The following is a 27348-nucleotide window of genomic DNA, read 5'->3' on the forward strand; positions in this document are numbered from 1 at the left end:
GAAGGAGAAGTAGGCTCCATGCAGGGAGCCTAATGTGGGGCTCGATCCGGGACGAAGGCAGGTGCCCAACTGCTAAGCCACCCAGGCGTCCCTGGACCCTCTTTTCCTTTCACAAGCTCCCCCCATCACCTTCCCAGTCCTGGGAGTATGGCTGGATGAGTCAGAACACACATGTGCATTTGAGATCTTTGTAGCCCACAGAGCCATGATAGTGGGCCCAAAGCGAGAGTTGCTGACCTGTTATGAGAACCCAACTTTGAACCTTGGCACTGAGATACACTGACTAACGGGGGTGTCGTCTGGGTGCCGTCGCCCGTGTGAGCAGCTCAAAGGCTGGCTGCTGGCTGAAGGGAGCAGAAGATGGACAGTGGTTTGCTGTTACGCAGAAGGCACTGCCCGTGTCTGTACCAACCGTGGCGATGCCTGGGCATCTGCGCCCTGTCCTTGTGTCCGGCTCCTTGGAGGAGAAGATGTGCAAAAGGGGTGCAGGGAGACAGAGCCCCCAGAGGAAGATACTCCTAAGGAAAGGAGGTGATGAGCTAGGAGAAGCCTGTAAGTTTATTCCGTGGGTGAAGGATGCTTGCGGGACGGGCGGTAGCAAGTGCAGCTCTGGGGTGGCTCCAGTAGGCCCAGCTTCGCTTTCCTCAGGTACCAAGGGGCCTCAGGTACACGGGCAGCCTGAGGCCCCTCGGGGCTCTGTGGTGGGCACAAGCAGGGAGCTGGGCGGCCCTGCCAGCGCCTCTGGCCTTTCTCACCAGGAAGAAGGAAAGCTTGAGCAGACCCCACCCCAGCAGCCCCCCCATTAGTCTCATGCAGCGAAGCCGGGGCACTTGGCTCCCTGATAGCTGCAAGGGAGTCCGGGAAAGAGACCCCATGGCTTCTGGCCGAGGAGGGAGGCTGGCGGTGGCTGGGGGCAGTGGGGCCCTGAGGCAGGTGGGGCCAAATCCCAAAGCCCTCTGGGTTTTCACTCGCCAGACAACCAGCATCAAGTTAGTCCAGACTCAGTGAACCAAGGGGGTTGGTGGAAGCCCATCCCCTACACTTTTACATGGTTGGCTTTTGGGGTTTTCTCAGTTCGTCCATCCCCAGAGTGTACTTGCTTCTCCCACTTCCTGAGGGAGTGGAAAACAAGTCCTCTGCCCCCCAGTTCTCTTACTTTCTCGGATGGGCCTCCCCAGCCCCCCAAACCATCTACTGCTCGTACTTACCAGACATCGATCCTACTGTAGCGCACCTCTGATTTCTACACAAGGAGGAGACCCAAAGGACCACGTGACAAGGAGGGGACACCAGCCTCATGTGTGGGTGCTGCGTCCCTCGTTCTAGAGGGCACCCTCCCTGGGTGGGCTGGTGGCTGGCTGTCACCCTGTGTGCCACCTCGGTGCCCTGCCTGGCTTTGGAAGGACAGAGGGTCGGCAGGGGTTGCTGTGACCTCCCAGGTTGGGAATGGTGGGACTCACGCCCTCCTGCACATCCTTGGTGCCCCTGTTTCCTGCCAGGTTGCCTCGGCCAGTTTTGGTCCCTGTGGTGGGTAGTGGGGCATAGTGCTGAGAATACCCATTGCAGAGTTGTGGGTTCAAGTCCTGCTTCTTGTCACTACCTGGCCAAATGGCTCAATTGGAGTGCAGCATCGTAGTCTCATTGCCTGTGAAACTGAGCTGCGGGTAAGACTTTGCCCCCAGGATGTCGTCGGGATTGACCGTGCTTAGGACAGAGCTCAGCACGTGGCAGTTTCTGGTCCTCACTGTCCCGGCCACCGTGCTTCTCTTCCAGCCTGGGTTTGGGCGTCTGCAGAGCCTGCTCGCCTGCCAGGTTCAGGGCCTTTGGGTTTTAGAAGCATCGCAGGACTCCTGCTCGAAGGAAACGTTTTGTTCTCTTCTGTCCCCCACGAGTACAGATGCTAATCAAATGTCAAAATAGTGAGCGTTTCTGGAAGTCACAGTCGAAATGGAGGTTCGGAGAGCTAAAGTCAAATCTTAGTCATGTACCTGGGTGCCAGGTAGGCACCGTACTCAACACAGCCACGTATTTTTCTTCCTTATGAATTCAGTTGTCCTTGAAGTGACCGTGAACTGTAGGGCACTGGGAACCTTCTGTAGACCTTACAAACCCTGGGAGTAGAGGACAGGTGTTTTGAGAAGCTGGTGTAAACCCGTGTGGTCCCTGGAAGGGTCAATGGCATTGCGGGAAGGTAGAAGCTTTCGTTCAGTTGGATCCCAGCGTGTGTGCCCTGCTCTGGGCCAGCAGCCTCCCCTCAGTGAGCCTCATCTGCGATACGGGAGTGTTCATGTTCTCCCCACGGGGTGGTTGCTTGAATGGTCAAGTGAGAAAACCTGTGTGAGGCTCACGGTGAGCCACCTTGACATAGTCGAGGCTCAAAACTATCAAAAATGCCTTCCTCCCTGCTTTGACTCTGTTTAGCCTTGCTCTGAGCTAGGTTAGAATCCTGTGTTTCACGCGTCAGTCCTGGAAAAGCCATAAGAAACCCAGCAAGAGGCACGTGCAGGTTCGTGATGAGGGGTGTGCCAATTTTCTCTTTTTCTTTCCCTTTTCGACAGGCAACTGGATATAGCCACGAGGGGAAGTTTAGTGGACCCCTGCAGCCTATGACATTTTCTGTTTTCGAAGGCCAACAAGGGAGTCAAGTCATATTCCAGGTAAGGGCTCCTCTTGATCACTGTTATCTTGATTTTACGGGCTCTCTCGGTGGACTTTACTCCTTCATCTACCAGATAGCAGGAAATGAAATAGAGGCACAGCAGATCTCACTGTCGAGAATGATTTCAGAAGCTAAGTCAGAAACAGAGAGATGGGTGGCTTTGGCATTGCGAGGGGGTGTGCAGGACATTCTCAGCCAGACTTCTTTATCTGTGTTTGGAGGCGGGGGCGGGGGGTAGTACTCCCGTCCCTGGGGTGGGGCGTGTGGTGCCCAGAGCTCAGTCCCTCCCACAGGGGAGGGAGGGGACCAGCCTCTGGAGCAGAAGGCCCTCTGACTGCCTGTCTCCAATGAGCATGCTGCTTGAAACCCATGAAGGAGCGGGTTCTCTGGGGTGGCGCTGGAATGTGGGCTTTTCCTGGCTGCCTCCTCCCAAGCCACCCCCGGACTCTTGCCTATGGGCGGGCCATGCTGCAAGGTGGCCATCTCCTATGGGGGGTCCTTGAGAAGAGCATTGGATTGAGGGGAGGCCTGTAGATGGGAGTAGGAGACTCCAGCAATAAAGGACACTGAAAACATTCTGGAAATACCATGTGGAGGGAGAAAATATTCCTGAATTTACCAGAAATCTGCTGGGGAAGCCCATTGACCTTGGAGTGGTTGAGGATGGTCCCCTTTGGGGTACGCCCGTGACCCCCCCTCCACGTGCTGGGGGAGCAGAGGAGGGTTGCTGCACTCCTTCCTCGGGGGTGGGGGAATGCTTCTGTCAGCTGCCAAGCATTTGTTTCATGGGACAGACCTGTGTACAGAGCAGAGACAGGAGGCTGCAGAGCGTGGGCCGCAGCGGGGCCATGGATCTCTATCCCCACCCCCGGCTGGGTGGGGGGCAATAGAGGCCCTGAGCCCCCCGCTCACAGAGGTCATGCACGCGGGGACAGCAAATGCTCTGAGAGCTCTGCAGACGGAGGAGGTCACGCCGGGAGAGGACAAGAGGCTTCAGCGGAGGCACAGCATGGACACCTGCCTGAGCTGCCAGAGGGAAGCGTGTAGTGAGGACGGAGAGTGCAGAGGTGTCCGGAGAGCCCAGGTCCCGAGCTAGTGAACCAAGTTGGGACCATAGAGACGCAGCCCCCGAGTTACCAACCCCATTGACCTAAAAACTGCCTGGGTGGCGTGAGCTAAGTCTCTGAGGATCCCATTCCTTGGGGTGCTTTCCTTCTTCTGTTCTTCGTCTGGCAGCCACCCTACAGGGCCTATCTTTCTGGCCAACTCTGTTGCCGCAGCTGAACATTTCTTATTTATGGGATTATTGTTTCTTATTTCTTATTTATGGGGAGCAGAGGAGTTGGGGATGAAGGGGATGTCCTTCCTGAGATCCCAGAATCTCTGCGTTAGAAAAGCCCTAGAACTTTTGGTACCCTTGGCTTGCTTTACAGATAAGGAAACTGAGGCTTCAATAAATTAATGGCAGAGCAGAGATTAGAAAACAGGTCTCTATCTTTGTACGGGGAGAAGAGGGAGCAAACCCCATCATGGGAAGGTGCACTGGGGGCTCTGTGCTGCAGTGGCAGGAGGAGTTGTGCAGATCCCTTCGCTGAGCGCCCCTTGGAGTGTTTGGAGCCAGGGTTTGGGAGCCGCAAAACAAGTTCACTGCCCCATGAGGCTGGTCCGTGGCCTAATAATAGATCTTAAAAACAAACAAGCAAACAACAAACAAAAAGACCTAAAGAACTAAACAGCCGTAAACTTGTTTCGTTGAGGATTTGCAACCAGCTCCAGCTCAGCAGTCTAGGGGTTTCCAGGTCATAAGACAGTAGAAGGCAAATCTGAGACAGGTCATTTTTTTTTTCTTCTTTGTCATGAGATTTAGCTCACACATAAAATCCATCCTTTTAAAATATACAAAAATTTTTTGCGTTCTTTTATTTTTATAATAAATTTATTTTTTATTGGTGTTCAATTTGCCAACATGCAGAATAACACCCAGTGCTCATCCCGTCAAGTGTCCCCCTCAGTGCCTGTCACCCACTCACCCCCACCCCGCGCCCTCCTCCCCTTCCACCACCCCTAGTTCATTTCCCAGAGTTAGGAGTCTTTATGTTCTGTCTCCCTTTCTGATATTTCCCACAATTTGTTGATTTTTAATATGTCACAAAGATGTGCAAGTGTCACCACTATCTAGTTCTAGAACTTTTTCATCAGCCTCAAAGAAAAACTGTATCTATTAGCCATCCCTGTTCTCCTCCCTTCCTCGCCCCTGGCAAACCCAAATCTACATTCAGTATCTGTAGACTTGCCTATCTGGACATTTAACGTAGATCAAGTCAGGCATGTGACCTTTCGTGTGTGGTTTCTTTTACTAAGCCTGTTTTTCAAAGTCTGTGCATATTGTAGAAGATGTTAACACTTCATTCCCTTTATGTAGCTGAATAATATTCCACTGTATGGGTATATGCCACGTTTTGAATAGCCATTTATCAATTGTTGGACATTTACGGCTACTATGAATCATGGCATCAGGGACAATCATGTATAACTTTTTGTGACGACATGTATGTTTTCAATTCCCTTGGATGTGTACCTCAGAGTGGGATTGCTGGATCGTAGTTCATTCAGAGTCTAACTTTTGGAAGAACTGTAAAACTTCTTCAGAGCAACTGAACTATTTACATTCTTACCAGCATCGTATACAGGTTTCTCTCCATGACTTCTCTACATATCATGATTTCTCTACACCTTTGCCAATACTTGTTATTATCTGTGTTTTTTATTACAGCTATCCTTGTGGGGGTGAAATAGTACTTTGGGGGTATGTGGTTTGGATTTGCATTTCCCTAATGATGAATGATGTTGAGTAGCTTCTCAAGTGCTTATTGGCTAATTGTGTATCTTCTTTGGAGAAACCTCTTGCCTATTTTTTAATTGGGTCATTTGTCTTTTATTGTTGTAAGAGCTCCTTATATTCTGTATACAAGCCCTTTATCAGATATATGATTTGCAAATATTTTCTCACATTCTATGGATTATTGGCTCACTTTCTTGATAGTGCCATTTGCAGCGCAAAAGCTTTTAATTTTAATGGGTTGTTTTTCTATGTATATAGATCTTCTTTAATTTCTTTTAGCGATGTTTTATGGTTTTCACTTTACAAATATTATGTTTCTTTGGTTAAATTTATCCTGCAGCGTTTTTTTTTTTAATTTTTTTTTTTTAATTTATGATAGTCACAGAGAGAGAGAGAGAGAGAGAGAGAGAGAGGCAGAGACACAGGCAGAGGGAGAAGCAGGCTCCATGCACCGGGAGCCCGACGTGGGATTCCATCCAGGGTCTCCCGGATCGCGCCCTGGGCCAAAGGCAGGCGCCAAACCGCTGCGCCACCCAGGGATCCCTTTTTTTTTTTTTTTTTTAATTTTTTTTTTAATCCCACAGTGTTATTTTCTTTTTGATCCTATTTTAAATGGAATTGTTTTCTTAATATCATTTTTATTTTATTTTTAATATCTTTTTTAGATTGTTCTTTGCTAACATATAGAAATACAATTGGTTTTTCATATTAATATTTTATTATGCAAACTTATTGGACTTCTGTATTAGTTATACTAAATTTTTTAGATTCTTTAGGATTTTCCATATATGAGATCATGTCATCTATGAATAGAGATAGTTTTACTTCTTTCTTTCTAATCTAGATCCTTTTTATTTTTCTTGCCTAGGATCTTGAGTGTGGTGTTACATAGAAGTGGCAAGATTGGGCATTCTTTTCTTATTTCTGATCATTTGGGGAAAGCTTTTAGTCTTTAATTATAAGGTTAGCTGTGGGGTTTTTCTTAGATGTCTTTATCAGGTTGAAGAAATGAACTTCTATTCTTAGTTTGTTGAGTATTTTATTTTTAATCAAGAAAGAATGTTGATTTTGTCAAATGATTTTCTGCCTCTATTGAGATATTCATTTGGTTTTTGTCCTTTATTCTATTAACATAGAGTATTAAATTAATTTATTTTCATATGTTGAATCAGCCTCATATTCTGGTGTAAATTCCACTTGGTCATGGTATATAATTGTTTTTCTATGTGGCTAAATTTAGTTTGCTAGTATTTTGTTGAAGATTTTTGCATCTATATTCATAAGAAAATTGTCGGCAGCGTTATTGGGTTGTCTCTTCTGATTTGCATGTCAGGATGATACTGTCCTCCTAGAATGAATTGGGAAGTATTCCTTACTCTACTTTTTGGTAGCATCTGTGAAGATCTGGTGTTATTTTTTTTCTTTATGTGTTAAGTAGAATTTACCAATAAAAGCCAACTGGTACTGGACCTTCCTTTGTATAAAAGTTTTTTGATCACTAATTCAATCTCTTTACTTGTTATAGTTTTACTCAGATTTCCTATTTATTTTTTAGTCAGTTTTGATAATTTCTGCCTGTCTAAGAATTCATCCATTTCACTGAGGTTGTTTAATTTGTGGGGGAAATAATTACTTATCGTGTACTCATTAACCCTTTTTTATCTCTGTGGTGTTGGTAGTGATATCCCATTTACATTCCTGATTTCAGTTACTTGGATCTTGTTCTTTTCTTATTTTTTAATTATTGTTAAAGATTTATTTATTTATTTTATACATAGAACAGGAGAGAGAGTGCAAACAGGGGGGATAAGCAGGAGAGGGAGAGAGAGAGAATCTCAAGCGGACTCCTTGCCGAGTGTGGAAATGGATGTAGGGTTCAATCTCACAGCCCGGACATCATGGCTTGAGCTGAAATCAAAAGTTGGATGCTTCACCAACAAGGCCACCCAAGAGCTCCTATATTGGACATTTTCAATGCCCCCTAGGGTCATCTTACTCCCTAGGTTAACTCTTTTAAGTATTTTGGTCAGTGGTCAGTTTCTTGTTTGCAGCAATTGTTACCACTGCCTCAGGTAGCTGCAATGTTAAACAATTGCTGAGATTATTTTTGACAAATTCCCCAAGAGAAAAATTGCTTGTAATGCGTAAACTCTGAGGTCAAATAGAGACAAGCCCTTTGAATAGGTGTTTCCAGGGAACTTCCAAATAAGTTGGATAATAGCAGTTGTCTGGGAATGGAGGTTTGGGGGAACTCCAAACCCTTTCTTCCCCCTCCATATACTCTGGCTGTGAGGCTGTTGGGTTTCAAGGCTACTGCATATCTTAAGAGAAGACTATGGAATTAGGGCAAGTCAATGTAATCACACAGCTTGGTTCTTATTGCTAGTAATTTTCTTAAATAAACACTCCTTGGATTTTGCAAGCATTTGGTTACTTTCCAAGGTTCTGAAAAAGTTGATATTTATTTACAATTTTTTCCAGTTTCTCATTGCTTATATGGAGGGAAAGTTTTTTTTTTTTTTCAGATCCTCATTCCAACTTTCCCACTGATATCCTTAAAACACAAAATAGTAATACTTTCATTTGTTATATAAACAACATAATATCAACAAGCAAACACAAAAAAGTATTCACCCACAGTTCTACCCACTTAACATACTAATTATTTTTTTCCATATCTTGCCCACTGACATGAAACCTTTTGGTACTTTACAATCATAGTTTAGGTTTGCTGTTACAGTCTCCTTTTGTTACTTTCCATAATATCATTTTTTTCTCATGCTGCTTCATAATTTATAGAATGAACATTTTAGTGATTAATGTTCTGTCAACTTTATGTGCTGTAATCATTTTATCATCTTTAATTTTTGATCATTTACAAGTTTTCTACTCTCCAGCATTGTAAAGAAGGCTACTTAGTACTACATACATGAAGTTTACTGTTTGAAAAATATTTCCTTCGGATAAATTCTGTTTAGTGATGTTTGCTATCAAAGGATACATTCTATGCCTCAAGTTATTTCCAAAGGGAAATTTGTGTTAATTTCCATCATTAATACATGTGTTTCTTTACATCCTTTACAATATTGGCTGTTACTGATTTTTAATCCATCAATAAAGATATAAAAATATATATTAAAATTATTAATGAAGTTGAACAAACTTTTATATATGCTTTTTTTTATATCTGCTTTTTATATATGACTTTTCTGTTCTTGTGGTCTTAAAAGTGCTATAACTATTCCATGAATAATTATTGATATTTTCTTCACTTCTGAAAATGTAATTAAGAGATTGTAATATAGAATTTTATCAAGTTAAAGCTACTTTTAAATTCTTTTCCTTAATATTAAAATAGCTCTTAATCTTTGTCACAATGTTTAGAAATACTGGAAGACATCTTTTTTTATCCTAGCAATAAAGTTATCTCTTTTAATGTTCCTTAGAAGCTAGCAACGTTAAAGCTCTCAGATATTCTCAGAAAAATCTCAGCTAACTCCAGCTACAATTTAAAGATCGGTTGGCTTTTGTCAATGTGTTAAATTATATCATACATTGTTTCTTGAGGGGAATGTATTTTAAAGGTTAAATAGTTAATGTTTGAGCAAACTTTTAGAATGTACCACTTTATTTTTTTAAAGATTTTAGTTATTTGAGAGAGAGAGAGGATGAGCATGGGGGTGGGGAGGGGCAGAGGGAGAGGGAGAAGCAGACTCCCCCCCTGAGCAGGGAGCCCAACATGAGGCTCAACCCCAGGACCCTGAGATCATGACCCAAGCAGAAGGCAGATGCTTAACCGACTGAGCCACTCAGGCGACCCTAGAATGTATCACTTTAAAACTCGGATCTTATTTAGTGATTATACAAATGAAAATGTTACCTGAAATTGGTGACTTTCTACAAACAACATTGTTTGTCCTTACAATCTAATCTGATTTTTGCTTTTTCCCAGTTTAAGGCCAGTCCTCCTGCTATGACTTTCAAACTAACTGGAGAGACAGATGGCATATTTCAGATACAACCAGATGGACTTCTGTATCATAACGGAGCCCTGGATAGAGAAACAAGAGCTGTTCACAAACTCCAGGTGAACCTAACTCCAATCTCTCTGAGCATCCTTTAGCTTCGTCCTGGAAGTGTCACTGGCACCTTCATCTCTGTCACAGAATCCTGTTACGGCTCTCTTGATGTTAATGACATGCTTTGCAAACCTCATTTGTCCATTTTTTTACCAACTCCAAACGGATGCCCCTTTGGGTGTGGCAAAGATACCCTCTTCCTAAGGCTTTTTAAACAGCATAACCCAATTTAAATTGCCCAGGCCCTCAGCTGGCATTACTTGTTTAAGTACGGCCATGCGTAAGCACCTGGATCAAACCAAGCCAATGCTTCTCTGATATTTCGGTGGTATCTGCCTGTGGCTCTTGCGTGGACTTTGGACCCACAGAGAAGGCAGCATCAGTGCTGGGATGGGCCTTTCAAGAAGCAGAAGTGATCAACAATCAGAGGCTCTGACTAAAGAGACCTCTCTCTTTGCCCTCCTTAGGTTTTCATGGTTGGTATCTGAACACACAGCAATAGTAGAGAGCTAATTGTAGGACAGAAAAGCAAGCAAAAGCTTCCCACCTGGTAACTTCTATTGGCTTTGCAAGTTGGCCACTAAACTGCTCGGTATGAGGACATGGCACGTCCATACCCGTAAGGGTCGAAGTGTTCTTATTTCACTAACTCTATTTAGAAAAGAAGCATGTCCAGTGTCAGGCATTACCCTACTACTGGGAAAATGCGGCCATAATTAGTGGGGTTTAACTGATTGGGTCCCTATTTTAGTAGCTCCCAATATGAGGCTTTTATAGGTGTCTTTCTCCCCTACAGTCACCAGGTTTTTGGATCTTGGAGCTCTCGTTTCCTTCAACTGACTTTCGGGCGTAGGATATGAAGTTCAGACTTCTCAAGGTGGTTTCCTTTTCCTTTCTACGTCAGGTCTCAGCCTTGAACGCTCAAGGAGCTACGGTGCAGGGCCCAGTTCCCATCACCATAGAAGTGAAAGACATCAATGACAATCGACCCACATTTCTCCAGCTAAAGTATGAAGGCTCAGTAAGACAGAACTCTCGGCCAGGTAAGCGGCAGGAGTCCAGAGATACTTGTGGAAAGGTGCAGGAGTGTGAGGCAGAAGGGGCAGATTTGTGGCGCTGAGGGCGGCAGCATCATTCATTAAGTACTTCCTGTCATGCTTAAATTTCACAGCAGTCCTCCAGGAGTTAGTTTATTATCCTCATTGGTCTAAGACAAGGCTTCTCAGCTTTGGCACTATTGACATCTTGGACCCAATAATTCTCTTTTTGTCGCGAGCTGTTCTGTGCACGGTAGGGTGTTTAGTAGGATCCTTGACATCTACTCACCAGATCCAGTGGCCACCCCTACCCCCTAGCTGTGACAACAAAGATGCCTCCAGACATTGCCAAATGTCACTTTTTGGAGGGGAAGTGGGGGCAAAGTCACCCCAGTTGAGAACTATGATTCTAGAAAGAGCTTTAGAACACCTTACAGCTTTAGGACACTGAAGAATACTCTGGAAAGGTGAGCACATTCTCCTAAATTCTCTCAGAAATCTTCATGCTCATGGTCACTGTTGGCTCCCAGTACCTTTTCTTCTCTTATTTGCAACTTCTGCTTACAGCTCATCCCCTACACTTTGCTTCTATCCTTCATTTCCATAAGAGTCCCTCATCAAGGCATAGGTATACGTATGGCTTTATTGAAGATCTGGGGAGACGAAGGAGCATTATGTCATAATATGAATATGATATATGTGAATATTAGATTTCTGAGTTCTCAGAAAGACTCTCGGCCATTTCTACCAACTCACTGTCAAACTTCCCTCTATGTTACTTAATCTTCTCTCTTTCTTTCTCTTCAATGCCCACTTCCAATAACTCAGGAAGATTATTCCTTCCACTTTATTACCTGGAGCATCTCTGTCCCTGAGATTACAACTAGAGACTCACTTATGAATTCTGCGAAGTAAAAAATCTTCCAAGTCTTACACTTTCTTTCTCTACTAGATCTCTTCTAGATCAGTGGTTCCCAAACTTTTTGGTCTCAGGGCTCCTGCGTTCTTTTAAAAATATGAGTTTTACAAAATGATGTGCTGGTAAATGTTTAATAGCTATCTCCCTGAGGGGAAAAACTCTGATTTGTAGGATTTTTCCAATTTCTGTAGTATAAATGCTCCCCCATGGCTTATTTTAAGCTACCAATAGTGTTAATGATTAGCTGAAAAAGTTTTAGAAATGCAACCATTGGCTCTCATGAGCTGGCTCCAGTACATCATTGATTATATCTATCAATATTTATTTTATTAGAGTTTTAAAAATTTAATTCATCGTAAGTAATAATAAACATATTTTAATGAAAACTGGCTATTTTCCAAAGACAAAAGGAATAATTAAGAATGAGTTTGTTTTAATCTTTGCACATCTCTTTAATAATTGGGTCAATTAGTTGAAAATAATTGAGTTCTTGTGTCTTTTTCTGCATCCATTGTGTTGCCATGTGCCATTTTGGTTGAAGCATATAAAGAAAAACTGGCCTCACACAGAAATGCAGTTGGAAAAGGGAAGAGTATTGTAATAGAATTTTCAGATAATTGTGGATATTCTTTGGTACTACACCAGAACTTCACAAGTGGTGGTTTCCTTTTTTTTTTTAATTTTTTTAATTTTTATTTTACTTATGATAGTCACAGAGAGAGAGAGATTGAGAGAGAGAGGCAGAGACACAGGCAGAGGGAGAAGCAGGCTCCATGCACCGGGAGCCCGATGTGGGATTCGATCCCGGGTCTCCAGGATCGCGCCCTGGGCCAAAGGTAGGCGCCAAACCGCTGCGCCACCCAGGGATCCCCCAAGTGGTGGTTTCCTAAAGGCTGGTGGCAATATGAAACCTGAAACTATATCAATATCTTTTTTGATACTCCTTTATGCTAAAATCAATTGAATTATCTTGTGCTTTGGTGGATCTTTTATACACGCATGAGTTTTGACTCTATCAACCTGAAAATAATCTCTAAGACCCCTACAAGTCCCTGGACCATACTTTGAGAAACACCATCTTAGCTTAAGGAAGTAGAATAAAGATTTATTTCTCCAGTGGTATAAATTCCTCCATTCTTTCTCTGCCTTGTAGAAGATAAAAGTGGCTATGGTTGGTTTGGACTTCAATTAATATCCATTTTTCCCCCCTCTGGGTATATTTTGTTAAACAGGAAAGCCCTTCATGTATGTCAATGCTACAGACCTGGATGATCCAGCCACACCCAATGGTCAGCTTGTTTATGAAATTGTCATCCAGCTCCCCAAGATCAACAACGTCATGTACTTTCAGATCAACAACAAAACGGGGGGAATTTCACTTACCCGTGATGGTAAGTCAAGCGATGCCCTCACAGGACTGTCTGAGTCAGAAAAAAGGGACCTAGATCTGTGTCAACTTTGAAGACATTTCCTTTTCTCTTCTCTCCTATTTCCCATAGGAGCTCTGGAATTGGATCCCACTAAGAATTCTAACTACAATCTGGTGGTCTCAGTGAAGGACATGGGAGGCCAGAATGAGAATTCTTTCAGTGACAGCACATCTGTGGATATTATGGTGAAGGAGAATATTTGGAAAGCACCAGAACTATTGGAGATTGTAGAAAACTCAACTGATCCTCACCCCCTCAAAATCACTCAGGTAGTACCCAAAGCATGTCTTGAGACTACTAGATAAATGGCCTCATTTTGTAGAGGCCCACCCTTCTGGTCTTCACTAATATATTTATTTGGTACATTTTTACACAGTATAATTATAAGACAAACTAAGTAGATAAAGTTTCTGGCCTCAAGTGTTGGAGTTTATTAGTTTATTATCATGGGCAGGCTCTGGATTTTACCAGCTGGGATTCAGATACATACATGCACACAAGCTTTAAAAGAGAACTTTGTTAGCCTTCCCTTTCCCAGTATATATCACTAATGTTTGTTACTGTCAGTAGAACAGGATATGGCTGTACTGGAGAGGGTTGTATATGATGCACAGATCATGTGTAAGTACGTGCTTTGAATAGGAATAGTAAATATTTTTGAAAAGCTGCTTCTTTTTCTTGTGAGAGAATCTTTATCCAGCACACTCATCCCATCACAGACTGAGGGACAGACATAGGACTGGCTAAGAGTAGGAGTCAAGCAGGCAACCTGTACCCTTGGAGATCACCCTCCAGCAACTCTATGTCCTATATGTGCCTCTCTTCTTCATTCACATATCCCCCTCTTTCCACCCACAGCTGAAGCTTTTACCCTAGGATCTCCTCCTACCTTAGATCCTGAAAATCTGCCCTTGGCTCCACTCAGCTCTACCTTTTCTGGAAGATCAGGAGGTTGCTTGACACAAAAGCTGTGGGTTTAGTGCAAGAGCACTGGATTTGGAAGCAGATAACCAAACCCATGTGCCTGCTCCATTATTTTAATGATCGATCATGAGTAAGCTATTTAATTCTTCTGAGCCCCAACTTCTCATCAATAAAATGGGGATAATAACACCTCTCTGGTTGTTGTAGAGATTAACTCAGAGGTAGTATCTGTGAAAGTGGATAAAAGGTATTAATGTTACGAGTCTCAGTTTGTAGTTTCCATAAGGTTTTTCTGAATGAGTGTTGTTGTTAAGAGGCATTGGAATGGCCCATCCCATTGTATCTATTGTCTATCTTAAAAGGATGTTTAATTGTTGAAATGCTGAATTAATGAACTTCACCTTCAGGGAGGACAAAAAAAGAATGAAAGCAAGATGTATCCTGTTTTTCCAGCTAAGAAAATGTGTCAGGACCAACAACCAGGAGAATTTCAGACTTAGGCCTTTAGCAAAGTCTTATTTATTATTTAGGTTATCCCCATAAGGACTTATAAATGCTAAAAAAGAATATACATACTTATTTGCTCTCAGGGCTGTTGAAGTAGAGAAATTTTAGCCTGCTGCACCTAATACCCAGGCCCGGGAAAAGTGCTTTGGGTGTCTTGAAGCCCAGGAAGAAAAATGAAGGGGTCACCTCAAGAGAAAAGAAGTCAGACTGAATTTTTTAGGACACAGGGGAGCTCCTTTAGAACTAAGAACATGGTCTTTACCTTGGACAAGAGGGTGGTACTTAAATAACTAACAAGGGACCAGAGTGGCTCCTTGATACCCTTCCTGAGCTGGTCTAAGAGAATAGCTCAGTCTGGAAATGTCAGATAGCCATAGGACCTTGGGCAAGTCCCTTAAACATTGTGCCCTAGTTTCTTCATTCATAAATGGGTTTAACAATAGTCTCCACTGCTTTACCTCATTGAAATCTTTGAGAATTTAATGAAATAACACTTGAAAGTGTTTCGAATTGCACCTGGCATGTGGCAACTCCCCAGTAGGTGTTATTAATAGTATTAGAATATCAGAGAGGCCGCGCTCTGTCTCTAGCAAGTGGACTGGTCTTACTATTGAGTTTATTTCTTTTTTGCTAGGTTGTTTACAAACAACAGTAGGAGTTGGCAATTATTCTTATCTCTGAAGTCTTTAAGACTAAATATTCTATATGTTGGCAAATTGAACACCAATAAAAAATAAATTAAAAAAGTATTTAAGAGAGGAATGTGCTTTATCTATGTACTATTTGTCTTACTTAAATGCAGAGTGGAGAAGAGGTTACAGTGTCTCCTCTTACTCTTACCATCTTCACTGGTGAGTTTTAGAAGCCTGTCATCCATCATGGCTTTGTCCTCAGATACTACCGGCTGCAAAGTACATTTTGTTACTCAAATTGATGTTTCATGGATATGAAGGCTCCACAGTCAGACTCCAAAAGAACAACCCACAGCCTCCTTAGAGGGTTCACAAAGAATTGCTTTAGAGGAGAAAAATACCCATGTGTGCTTTTTCTGAGCAATGTAACTTGGTGGAAAAAAGAAGAAAAAAGGCTTATTTTTGGTTGAATATGAAGTGGTCATAAAAAAACACAGACATACAAACAAGATTGTCAGAAATTTCAAACTGAGAACTAGAAAATTGTTTATGCCTTTCCAGTTCTCTTGGTCCTGACCTATCTTTCCTGACAATTCACTCTGGGCCTTGTAGGTGCAGTGGAATGAGCCAGGTGCGAAATACTCCTTGGTTGACAAGGAGAAGCTGCCAAGATTCCCATTTACAATTGACCAGGAAGGAAGTATTTATGTGACTCAGCCCTTGGACCGAGAAGAAAAGGATTCGGTGAGTAAATCTGGGCAGAGTTTCACAGGCAACAAAGACAGAGTCCTGTGCCTACGGACAACCAAGCACAGATTCGATTTTACTTAAAAACAATGCCCCCAAATGCCAAACTGCGTCTGAACCCCAGTACATTATTGCTTTTGGAGACAGGAGAGCACCCCCACAGACCAGACCTGTTTCATTTTGTCTCGTTTCCCTGTTTTAAGTAAATTGGAAATAAAGGGGTAAATTAAATAGCTGATTTCTCCGCTTTTAAATGGGGATGATGGAGGAGTCTTATCTTAACACTGATCTTTCTGTTGTAGTATGTTTTTTATGCTGTGGCAAAGGATGAGAATGGAGAACTGCTTTCAATCCCACTGCAAATTCGTGTGAAAGTTAAAGACATTAATGATAATCCACCTACGTGTCCCTCTGCCGTGACTGTATTTGAGGTCCAGGAGAATGAAATCATAGGTAAGAAATGAGAGGTGTTCAAAGCCGGGTAACTGCCCTCCTTATGCTACCTTTGCAATCCCTTTCTCCTCTCTACCAGGTAAGAGGTGGGCAGGTAAGCATGGGCGGGGATCACTTACGCGTGTCTAGCACAGCGTAGAGATTTGAATACACTTTGGGAATCACACCGTACAGTATTTCAACTCAAACAAGGTCTGTATAATGTTCTTAAACTGGAGCTTTTATAACTACTACCACCACTTATTACTGTTACTACTACTACTACTACTGCTACTATTAACTACTATTACTTCTCCGCCCTTACCACCACCACTGGCACCATAACCACTTATGCCAGTATCCTATATACATACATAAGGTTATCTCATTTGCAAGGTTTTTCCATAGATTCTTATTTGCCTTCTAAAAATCTCAGTAACAGGTAAAATCTCATCAAATTTGCTAAAGAATTTAGATAAACGTTTACATCCAGTATCAGATACCCTGCCATAAGTAAGCACTACAAATGGAAGTTGACTTTTGACCTTTGATCCTCCCTCTCTAGGAATCAAATAATAGTTCATGAAGCTGGTTGATAAAGTTCAAGTCCTAACTTTTTTGTCCTTTTGTTCTTGACTTGCTTTATTTCCCTTTACTGTGTTGAATGATAGCTTCAGTTTTGTACAGGGGCAACTACTACGAGAACATTAGGATTTCTGGGAGTTTTATGACTTCCCTGGATTCGGAACAAGTCTTGGCTATTACTCTGTGGTGATGAGCCCATTGGTCGAATAGGCTGGCATTTCTTGAAATATGTTTGTTGTTTTGTTCAAGTTTCAGAGGCTTACAAGGTCAGCAGTCTCTTACGACTGCTGCTCCTAGGGCTTTGCTGTCCTTGTAGGCAGATCCTCCCATACATTGTGGACATTCTCATCATTTTCTTTTGATCTCTCTACTCTTCTTGCTACACATTTTTGACACAGTGGGTGCCATTCTGGCAGCATGATGAGCACTGCTCCTGTGGCTTGTTTGCTCAATGTGCATGTTTTGTTTGTTTTTCTTGCTGCCAGAAATTCTGTATAGGTGGCCTTTCGTCCGTGTGTTCTGTGTAGGGCCTGTCGTTTTCATTTATTCTAATGCTTGCTGCAGCAGGAAGGGTTAAAAGACAGCATGAAGGATTTTAGTTAATTACAAGGAAGAATCTTCTAACAGTGACCTTGTGTAACAATGGAATGAGTGACAATAGCCAAGGAATACTTGTGGCATCATCCTTTTTGAAAACCTCACAGAGTTCTGGTCTGTGATGCTGAATGAAGGCAGAGGATCTTTGAAGAACCTTCCAGATGGTCCCTCAGTCTCTTTGTATATGGCCTAACATTTGGTGTACTTGATATCTATTGTTGCATAACAACCCCCCCCTCCCAGACTTTGCAGCTTCAAACAAACACTTATTATATCACAGTTTCTATGAGTCAGGAATTAGGGTGCAGCTCAGTTGGATATGACCTATGATTCAGAGAGAAAACTGGGTGGGGGGGGGTTGGAGGAGCACGGAGAGCTTGAAAAATGGTGAGTAAGATGAAAGGCAGTATTTTTATGACCTAATCTCTGAAGCGGCATCCATCACTCTCATCATATTCCATTGATTGGAAGTGAGTCACTGGACCCAGCCCACACTCAAATGGAGGGGGTTACACCAAGGCATCAGTATGGTGGGGATTATTAGGAACCCTTTTAGAAGCTGCCTACCTTTGGAAAGAGGATAGTACTAGGGTTCTGAAACTGGCCAGGGGTCATTGTTGGTAGAATAAATTGTTCAGGGGCCCAGGGAGCTATTTGCCTCTCTAAAGTTGAGAATCTGTTTTGTGACAGTGTTTCACAAGGTGCCAAGTAGTAGACTTAATGGACCAGGAATTCTTATAACAGAGATTGAGTCTATTCTTTATATTTAGCCTAAAAGAGGTACAAAACAATGTCCCTGCCCTTTGGGGGCTTACCGTCTAACTCCATAAAATGCCTTCAAATTTCCACATAAGTCAATGGATGCAAATTGCAAATTGATTGGGGAAGGGGTGAAACCTAACTCCACAACTGGGATGTAGTCGAGTTTTAGCTCCAAGGGGGGATTTTTGCTGCCTGTTGGAAAGCCATAATTCTCATTTCGCAGAGCAAGATGATCCAGAACCTATTACAACTCACCCAGAACTGGAGGGAGTAGTGAGTCATAGCCTCTGTCTTCTGGAACTCCCTGGACTGAAACACTCACAGTAATAAAATACATGGGGTCATAAACCACAGCAAGGCAGGGGATGTGTGCCTGTTCTTTGCCCTGTGTTATCTTTGGGGTGGAGTCAGCCTCTGTGGTTGGTGGTGCATAAAGTTGCTTAGAAGCCAGCTGTGGTGGGCTTGTCCTTGTCTAGTTACATTTGTCTTGTCCTTTAGTGTCCAAGGATGGCTGTAACAAATTACCAGACTTGGCTTGAAACAACAGATATGTCTTTTCCTACCATTCTGGAGGCTAGAAGTCTAAAATCAAAGTGATAGCTAGGAGGAATTCTTCATGTCTTCTCTAGCTTCTGGTTGCTCCTGGCATTCCTTGGCAGCTTATGGCCTAACTGTGGTCTCTGCCTCCCCTTTCATGTGGCCACTTCCTCCGTGTGTATCTTGTGTCTTCTCTCCTTCTAATAGGGATACCCATCACAAGATATAGGCCTACCCTAAATCCAAGATGATTTCATCTCAAGATCCTTAAATAATTGCATCTGCAAAGACTTTATTTCCAAATAAGGCCACATTTAAGGTTGCAGGTGGACATGAATTTTTGTAGGACACTATTTGTTATGGGCTGAATTGTGTCTCCCCTCCCAAGAGTATATGGTGAAATCCTAACCTTCAGTACTTCAAAGGGGGACTATTATAGAGCTAGGGTATTTAAAGAGGTATTCAAGTTAAAATACTGTCATTAGTGTTGGCCTTAATCTGATATGACTAAAAAGAGAAAATCTGGACTCGGACATGTACAGAGGAATGACCGTGTGAAGACACGTGAAGATAGGCAACGACAAGCCAAGGAGAGAAGTCTCAGAAGAAACCAACACCTTGATCTCAGATGTTTAGCTTTTAGAAACTGTGAGAAAATGCATTTCTGTTGTTAAATCTACCCAGTCTGTGGTACTTTGTTATACTGGCCCTATCAGACTAATATACTGCTCAACACACTGCATTATGGGAAGAGAAGAACCAAATAAATGAAAGAACTTTAGTCTGCTACTCAAAGTTATTCACAGTACTTTCTAGGAACCTGGGTATCCAGTAAAGCCATTTTGAATACAGTAGATTAAATAGAACCTGTAATGGATGGATTCCCTTTATTCCTTCTCTACAGGGAGCAACATTGGGACTCTTATTGCCCATGACAGGGATGAAGAAAACACTGCCAGCACGGTTTTAGCATACAAAATTGTGGATCAAATCCCTGCATTTCCCAAGGAAGGACTCTTCCTGGTCCAAACCTACACAGGAGTGTTCCAGTTGGCTAAGCAGTCCTTGAAGAAGCAAGACACTCCACAATACAACCTGACAGTACAGGTGTCTGACAAAGGTTAGTATCACACTCATTGTCAAAAGGGAAAACACCCATTTTCCTTGGAGATGTGCTTTGTTAGGCTGCTCTGATGCCTGGGTGTATTACAGGATGCCGTCTGAGAGTTCTTGCTTCCTTTGTAAGACTCACACAGAAAACAGAGGCAGTTGGGCCAACATGGCCGAGGCCAGAGTTATAGCTTGGGCAACATTATCATATTGGTTCCAGTCCTCTGAGAAGCAGATGCCAAGAGGAGATTAAATGTATGAGGATTTTTTAGGGGAAAGGCCTATGAGAAAAAAAATGTTGGGGGTGGGCTAGTGTCCAGGGAAGCCTGGGAGAGCCATCAGACCAGAGTGAAGAAAGGCTGGTGGGAGTACCATAGACCACTAAGAGTCAAGAAAAAAGTTGGCAAGTCGGCCAAGGTCACGGCGGTCCAAAGTAGTTCATCGGAGGAGTCTATGCTCTCCTAGAACATGCCTGTCTTGGCATGCCTGCCCTGCTCAGTCACTGGCTGAGCATGAGAAGCAAGGCCTCAGTGCAAACAGGCTGATGGATGTCAGAGCACGACAGTGGGGCCATCATCAATTGAGTTCCTTGTTGTTTCAATTCCCTCTTCTGGACTCTAAGGACTCTATTGTATGAAAGTGGAGGAGAAATGCATCTTTGGGAAAGTTCTGTCTTCTATCAGCTTCCAGCTGGCCGTTTGACCTCAGGAGATATTGCTCCTTACACCTATACAATTTCAAAACAGTGATTCTTAATCCTTGTTGGATCACAAGACCCTTTGAAAATCTGAGGAACACTGGGCATTCTCTAACAAGTGCACACGTTTTTGGGCAGTTGTGCACAGACACCCTAAAACACATTCAGAACATATTCAGAATCAGACTGATTTTAGGGGCACACACACTCCTAGGTTAAGAATCTTTCTTTGAGTTAACTAGCATCCAATCTCAGATGACCAAAGACTTCAGTAATCATTACACTAGGAGTCCTAGATTCTATAGGTACAAAGAAGAAAAGAGCATTGTTTCACACCGCCTCTCACATTTTCCTTTGTAAAGATGTTGATATACTGAAGAGGATTGGAGTTTAACGGGCCCCCAAAACAGACCTTTAAGAGGTTAGTCATTTGGCAAATATTGAGGGGCTAATATATGTCTAGCATTTTGTTACGAGGTACAATGGAAGTGAGTGTAACAAATCATGATGAATTAGCAATTTCCCACCATTAGCCATCCATTCTTTGAGCCAACAGTTACTGAGCACTTACCTTGCATCAGATGCCATTCAAGGTACTGAGGCTACTCGGGTGAATGAGAGCTAGTGTCCGTCCTCAAGGAGCGTTCATGATGAAGGAGATGGACGCATGAATAAAGAAATTACAAGAACCGTGTGCAAGGTGGCCCATGAAGGAAATGAGTGACTGGGCGGAGGGAGAGAGAACAGGCTTTCTGGAAGCGCTGTCATTGAGCTGAATTTGGAAGGATGAAAACGACCCGTCACAAAATAGCGCAGGGCTTAGAAAGGAGAAGGGATTCCATCTGCAAATGCACGGAGACCTGAAGCAATCGAAGGCTGTAAGAGCATCAGGTGGAAATCAGGTTAGAAACTGGTCTATGCTCATGACACATCTACAGAAAACACGGAGCAGATCGTAGAGCAGATTTACACACAGATATATGTGTGTATATGTGTGCGAGTGGAATTCAACCTTCAGCTGTGCTCTATGGCAGCCTAGAGATTAAGCTTAACATAGTTTTACACAAAAGCAGAGAGGGCTCGCTCCCCGGGAGGCCACAACTGGCCCAGGTGAGGTGTGCAGAGCAGGGAGCCAGTGAGTTCAGGCCCTGGGACCCCTTCTCCCCCATAGTTGGCCATTCTTGTTGTCTGCAAATGCTCTGGGGATCGACGGAGGCTTTAATAAGTGCCCACTGTTTTAATTCAGTTGTTGGTAGATCAGAAGCCCGCCTCACATCTGGTGCGCTGATGCCTTCTGTGGGGTTAGACTGCCTGGGGGTGCTGTCAGGACCCCGGAGGGCTCAGCTCCTCAAGGAGAATGACCCAGAAGGTTGTGGGCAAGGGCTGGGGGGTCAATGGACTGTGTGGGGTGCGGTGGACTGACCGATCCCCAGGAGACCCTGAAGAGCAAGGCCTGCACATTGCTCTGTAGGCGAGGCTGCCGCCAGGGGACCTGCCCCGCCTCTGTCATCCCTCTGGTCCCCCTGCTCCTGGCTGCCCCCTGGGATGGGCAGGGGAAGGGTGGGATAGGCCGTGAGCCCTCGGGCCCCCTGGGGTGGAGGCCTGGCCGCACCCGCCCTGCCTGTGACCTTGGCCGGGTTGCTGGACTGCTTTCCCCGGTGGCTTCCTCGTTGGCGAACTAGATGGAGTCAATGAGGATGAGGTGAGGCCCTTCACTTGGAGCCTGGCACACGGGTGGCGGGAGGGATCCCGACAGGAACCGTGGCTCTGCTTGGCCAGGCTTTGTATATAAACTAGCTGAGGCGACGAGGCCTTGAGTGACCTGCTGAGCTCTGACACACCCGATGAGTGGCAGAGGCAGACCTCAAGAGTGGGACTCCGGAGCCCTGAGGCCCAGCCGTTCTACGCCTCGGCGCAGAGGGCCCGGCGCCTCAGTTCTCCTCTGGGGCTCCCCGGCGCCCCCTCCCCACTGTAGGCTGTGCCCCTCTTGGACCCAGCGTGCACCTGCAACCTAGAGCACGTCTTGGAATTGTTAAACACACCCCTCAAAGCCTGTGTCACTTCCCCCCGGGTTCCGTGCACCACTTCTGACCTGCTCTTGCCTCCTACGGTCTGGGTAGCCAGGCCTCCAGAAGGGGGCTAACTGTCCCACTTCCTCCCTGATTTGGGGGAAAGGGGATGCGCACCCGACCTTCCCACCACAGAGGACAGAGGACATGCAGGACGGTAAGTGTGGAAGCGCTCGGAGAAGGAAAGACAGCCGGCTGCGCTACTCTGGGGAGGCTTTCTGGAAGTAGTTTTGTGCTAGGCTTGGAAGGCTACGTAAGTTTTGCTAGTTGGGAAAGAGAGTTTGCTTCACAGGGGCAAAAATAAAAAGATCCAGTCTTGAGCAGGAACAAGCCTTATCTGGGAGGGGGCAGTTGGGGGACAGGGGGCGCCCAGGGGCTCCTTTCAGGGCTCTCTGCAGCCTCCTTTTGGGGCCGCCTGTGGGTGCAGGTGGGGAGCAGAGAGCTCTATCCCCACAAAAACTGCACGTCGTCAGCAGAATCGTAGCTGTGACTGTCGCTTCACTTGCCAAAGGTGTTTCTTGCAGGCTTCTGCTCTTCATGCCCGCCGTTTAACGAAAATGTTTGTGATGTGACTTTGATTTTCAGACTTCAACACCCTGTGTCAGGTGGAGATCCACGTTATTGATATCAATGATCAGATCCCCATATTTGAAAAATCAGACGTGAGTAGTTTCCATCTGTTGTTTTCCCTTCATTCGTATTACTTGGCCCTGACCCTTGCTTCTGGGATAAAGGTGCAACGAGTGGTTAGGAAACATCCCAGACTTGAAAGGCAGCTTTAATCAGAACACTGGTGACAAAGCCAGACACCACCTTCAGTGGAAATCCTCAGGGAACAATCGATTCACTGCTATCGTGTCTGGGAACATCCGTAACAAACTACTGCCAATGGCTCGTTTCTTCCAAGGGCTTGCTTAAAAGCTGCAACCACAATCTTTGTCAAATTGGAAGGAGTTGAGTGGCTACTTGCATTTTGCCATCACGTGTTTTGTGACAATAAATGGATTACTGCTAGGTTTCAAACAAACCTTTTCTTTTAAAGATTTTATTTATTCGTGAGAGACACACAGAGAGAGGCAGAGACACAGGCAGGGGGACAAGCAGGCTCCCTGCAGGGAGCCCGACGTGGGACTCGATCCCAGGTTTCCAGGATCACGCCCTGGGCCGAAGGCAGATGATCAACTACTGAGCCACTCAGGTGTCCCTACCCATCTGCATTTAAATGCATTACCTTTTTAAAAGATTTTATTTATTTATTTATTTATTTATTTATTTATTTATTTATTTATTTCATACACAGAGAGAGGGACAGAAGCAGAGACACAGGTAGAGGGAGAAGCAGGCTCCCTATGGGGAGCCCAATGTGGGACTCGACCCCGGGGCCCGGGGTCACGACCTGAGCCAAAGGCAGGCCACTGAGCCACCCAGGCATCCCTCAAGCAAGCATTTTTAGTCAAAGATTTAATATGGGGGTGATTTAAACTCCTTTTGCAATAACTGGATAAGAGGAAGGAAAGGAGCAGCTGACCTCTCGGCTAAGCCAGACAAGAATGTGCTTAAGACATTTGCAAGAATTAGGAAAACTGGGCAGAAAGAGCAGGAGAAAGGAGAAAGAAGATCAGCTGAGAACATCAAGAAAAGCATCCACCTGTTTCGATGTGGGCTTGGCACCTGGGAGTGGCTTGACCACTGCTTCCCTTAGAGAGGGGAATCCATCTGTATGGATTCTGGGACACAGAGAAGCCCTTCTGACTAGATTGTTATGTGACGTTTAAAGCCAGTTGTGGGACAACCCAGAGCCCTGTGGTGGTGATCGTGAATCAAAATTGGAATGAGGCCGTGGTGAAGAAAGGGGAGTGGTTTATGAGGGGGTTTGGATGGCAAGAGGTGGGCTGAACGCAATGAGAGGAAGAGCCCACTACCCCAACAGAGCGGGAGGAGAGCCCACTCCCTCTCAGTCTCCACAAAGCCTTCCTTGGGTTGTGGTTGCTTGTGTCCCATCTAGATGGTGGTTTTACACTGAGGGTAAGAACATCAATCTTTGGGAGTTGGAAATGTGAACGGCACCCCAGAGAGAGCGTGTGGGCGTCTGTCCTTGCCCCAGGCCTTGCCCAGGCCCTGCCTGCTACCATTTTTAAGGTCATGGTGCCCGCAGAGATGATCTGGTGGGGGGCTTCAGCGGAGGGGTGGGAGGTGGTCTGGGCCAATGATTATAGACATGGGCTTTGGAGTTGGACAAGCGTGGGCGTGAGGCCCAATTCTGTGACTCACTGGCCATGTGCCCATGGGTGGGGCTTACCTCAATCCTCTGCTTTTCTGCCAAATGGAGGTGACAGTAGAGCTGCTTGATAGGGTGCTTTGTTGCTTATCTTTCCTGAGGCCTTATCCTGGGTCGGGCATTCAGGGGGTTTACATGCTTTATCTCTCTTAAACCCCACAGCAAACAGGACATGGGTTGTATTGCTATCGTTTCCATTAGACAGATGAGGAAACCAAGAGTTGAGGAAATGAGGTGACTGACCTCCAGTCACCCAGCTCTTCAGTGGCAAGCCGAGGATTCATCCCCAGGCTGTTTGACTCCAAAGTTCAGGCTCTTACCCTCTCTTCCTTGGTGGATTATAGATTAAGGAAAATAATATATGTAAAGTGCCTGCCATCATGAGGTTCATCATGGTTTCTTGGTGCCATGGATATCAGTCTATGAGGATGACTGATGTCAAAATCAACTGCCACATATTTATCGGTGGGAAAGATGCATGGTCAGTATTGGCGCAAATTATGACCTGTGTTCATCGTGAACCCACACTGACAAATTCGTCCTTTGGCAATTATGCTTGATGACAATGGATATTCTCATTTCCTTCCCGTTTTTTTTTTTCTTCTTCTTAGTATGGAAACCTAACTCTTGCTGAAGACACAGCGGTTGGGTCCACCATCTTAACCATCCAGGCCACAGATGCTGATGAGCCACTCACCGGGAGTTCTAAAATCCTGTATCGTATCACACAGGGAGACAGTGAGGGACGGCTGGGGATTGACACGGATCCCCAAACCAACGCTGGATATGTCATAATTAAAAAGGTAAATAGCCCCTCGAATGGGATTTTTCTGTTTTAAAAACCCAGTTTCTTATGATGGTGCAAGGATCTATGTAAGTGGAGGCGCTAGGTTAGCAGTGGCCTCTCGGTGTAGTGAGGGACTTCTAGAGCCCTCGTTCGTTTGTTCTCACTGTGATAACAGTATTCTAGTGAGAGGCTTTGTCTGACGGTCCGAAGAGAAGCAATGGTAGATAGAGACAGAACAGACCTGGAATTCTAGATGCTTCTGGAATGTGGATCTCTGAGTAAGATCTCTTAAATAACTAACCCTAAGGTGTAGATTCTTGTTGAAGGTACACCAAACGTTAACCAACTGCCCTTAGATGTCTGTATTTACTATGACGCATGTATGCATTTGTACTGTTGCTAGTGTTTTCAATCAATTAGGCTCTATCCTGTGGTTACTTGTGTATGACTTGGGCTTCTAATTCCCTCCCCAGTAAGCTGCTAGGGGACTACCATTGCTTTTGAACGATTGTGTTAATCATTTTTTAAAGCTTAAAACTAGTTCTTAAAAAGCACGCGTAACATGAAATCTATCCTCTTCTGTTTCCTAGTGTACCTTAGCTGTATGCACACTGTCGTTTAGCCTCCCTAGATCTCCTTCTGCTTGAATGTGTGAAACTCTACATTCCTTGAACAGCAGCTCCCCGTTTCCCCCATCCTGCAGCTCCTAGCGACCACCATTCTACTTTCCATTCCTGTCAATTTGACTGTTCCGGGTAGCTCAAAGAAGTGAAATCATGCATTATCGGTCCGTCTGTGACTTGCTTATTTCACATAGCTTGATGTCCTCAAGTTTCTTCCATGCTGCAGCATATGACAGGATTTTCTTCTCTTTTAAAAGGCTACATAATTTTCCATTGTGTGTGTCTATACCACGTTTTCCTTGCTCATTCGTCAATTGACGCCGTGGTTGTATCCCCTCTTGGCTGTCGTGAATGATGCTGCATCATCATGGGAGTGCAAATATCCTGTGTTCAGTTCTCTGGGGTAAATATCCAGGGGTGGATTGCTGGTTTATATAGTTGCTCTAGTTTTAAGTTTTTGAGGAACCTCCAGGCTGTTGTCCATAGGCGTTGTACCATTTTACGTTCCCCCCAGCAGTGCGTGAGCGTTCCAGTTTCTCCACTTCCTCGCCAACACTTATTTCTTTTCTTAAATTTTATAACGGCCGTCCTGACAGGTGTGGTTTTGATTTGCATTTCCTTGTTGATTAGTGATGTTGAGCATCTTTTCCTACACCTGTTGGCTAGTCGTGTGTCTTCTTTGGAGAAATGTCTATTTGAATACTTTGCCTGGTTCTAAATCAGGTTGTTATTATTATTTTTAAGATTTTATTTATTTGAGAGAGTGAGAGAGACCAGGGTCAGGAAGAAGGGAAAGGGAGAAGGAGGCTCACTGCTGAGCAGGGAGCCTGATACAGAGGGCCTATGTCAGGACCCCAGGATCATGACCTGAGCCAAGGCATATGCCTAACTGACTGAGTCACTGTGGCGCCATGGGTGATTTTTTTTTTTTTATGCTAGTGAATTGCGGGAGTTTCTTCTTATCAGATGCATATCACCTCTCATCAGATATATGGTTTGTAAAATAGCTTCCCCCATTCTTGCCTTTTCTTTTTTTTTTTTTAATTAATTTTTATTGGTGTTCAATTTACCAACATACAGAAAAACACCCAGTGC

General features: G+C 44.4%; 1 protein-coding gene across 7 annotated transcripts in view; it reads left to right on the forward strand.

Moving 5' to 3' along the window:
- The window catches only part of CDH17 (cadherin 17), a 70892-nt gene that overhangs the window by 21311 nt on the left and 22233 nt on the right, over positions 1-27348 (forward strand). For all 7 annotated transcript variants that reach the window (XM_041769511.1, XM_041769512.1, XM_041769509.1 and 4 more), the window contains 10 exons: positions 2559-2657; positions 9454-9588; positions 10485-10623; positions 12769-12927; positions 13036-13235; positions 15642-15773; positions 16079-16229; positions 19594-19809; positions 23151-23227; positions 25455-25646. In XM_041769511.1, the coding sequence (XP_041625445.1) occupies positions 2559-2657; positions 9454-9588; positions 10485-10623; positions 12769-12927; positions 13036-13235; positions 15642-15773; positions 16079-16229; positions 19594-19809; positions 23151-23227; positions 25455-25646 (1500 nt within the window). The remainder of the gene's footprint in view (positions 1-2558; positions 2658-9453; positions 9589-10484; positions 10624-12768; positions 12928-13035; positions 13236-15641; positions 15774-16078; positions 16230-19593; positions 19810-23150; positions 23228-25454; positions 25647-27348) is intronic.

Source organism: Vulpes lagopus, chromosome 9 (genome assembly GCF_018345385.1).
Source record: "Vulpes lagopus strain Blue_001 chromosome 9, ASM1834538v1, whole genome shotgun sequence".
In the NCBI taxonomy this organism is placed as follows: Eukaryota; Metazoa; Chordata; class Mammalia; order Carnivora; family Canidae; genus Vulpes; species Vulpes lagopus.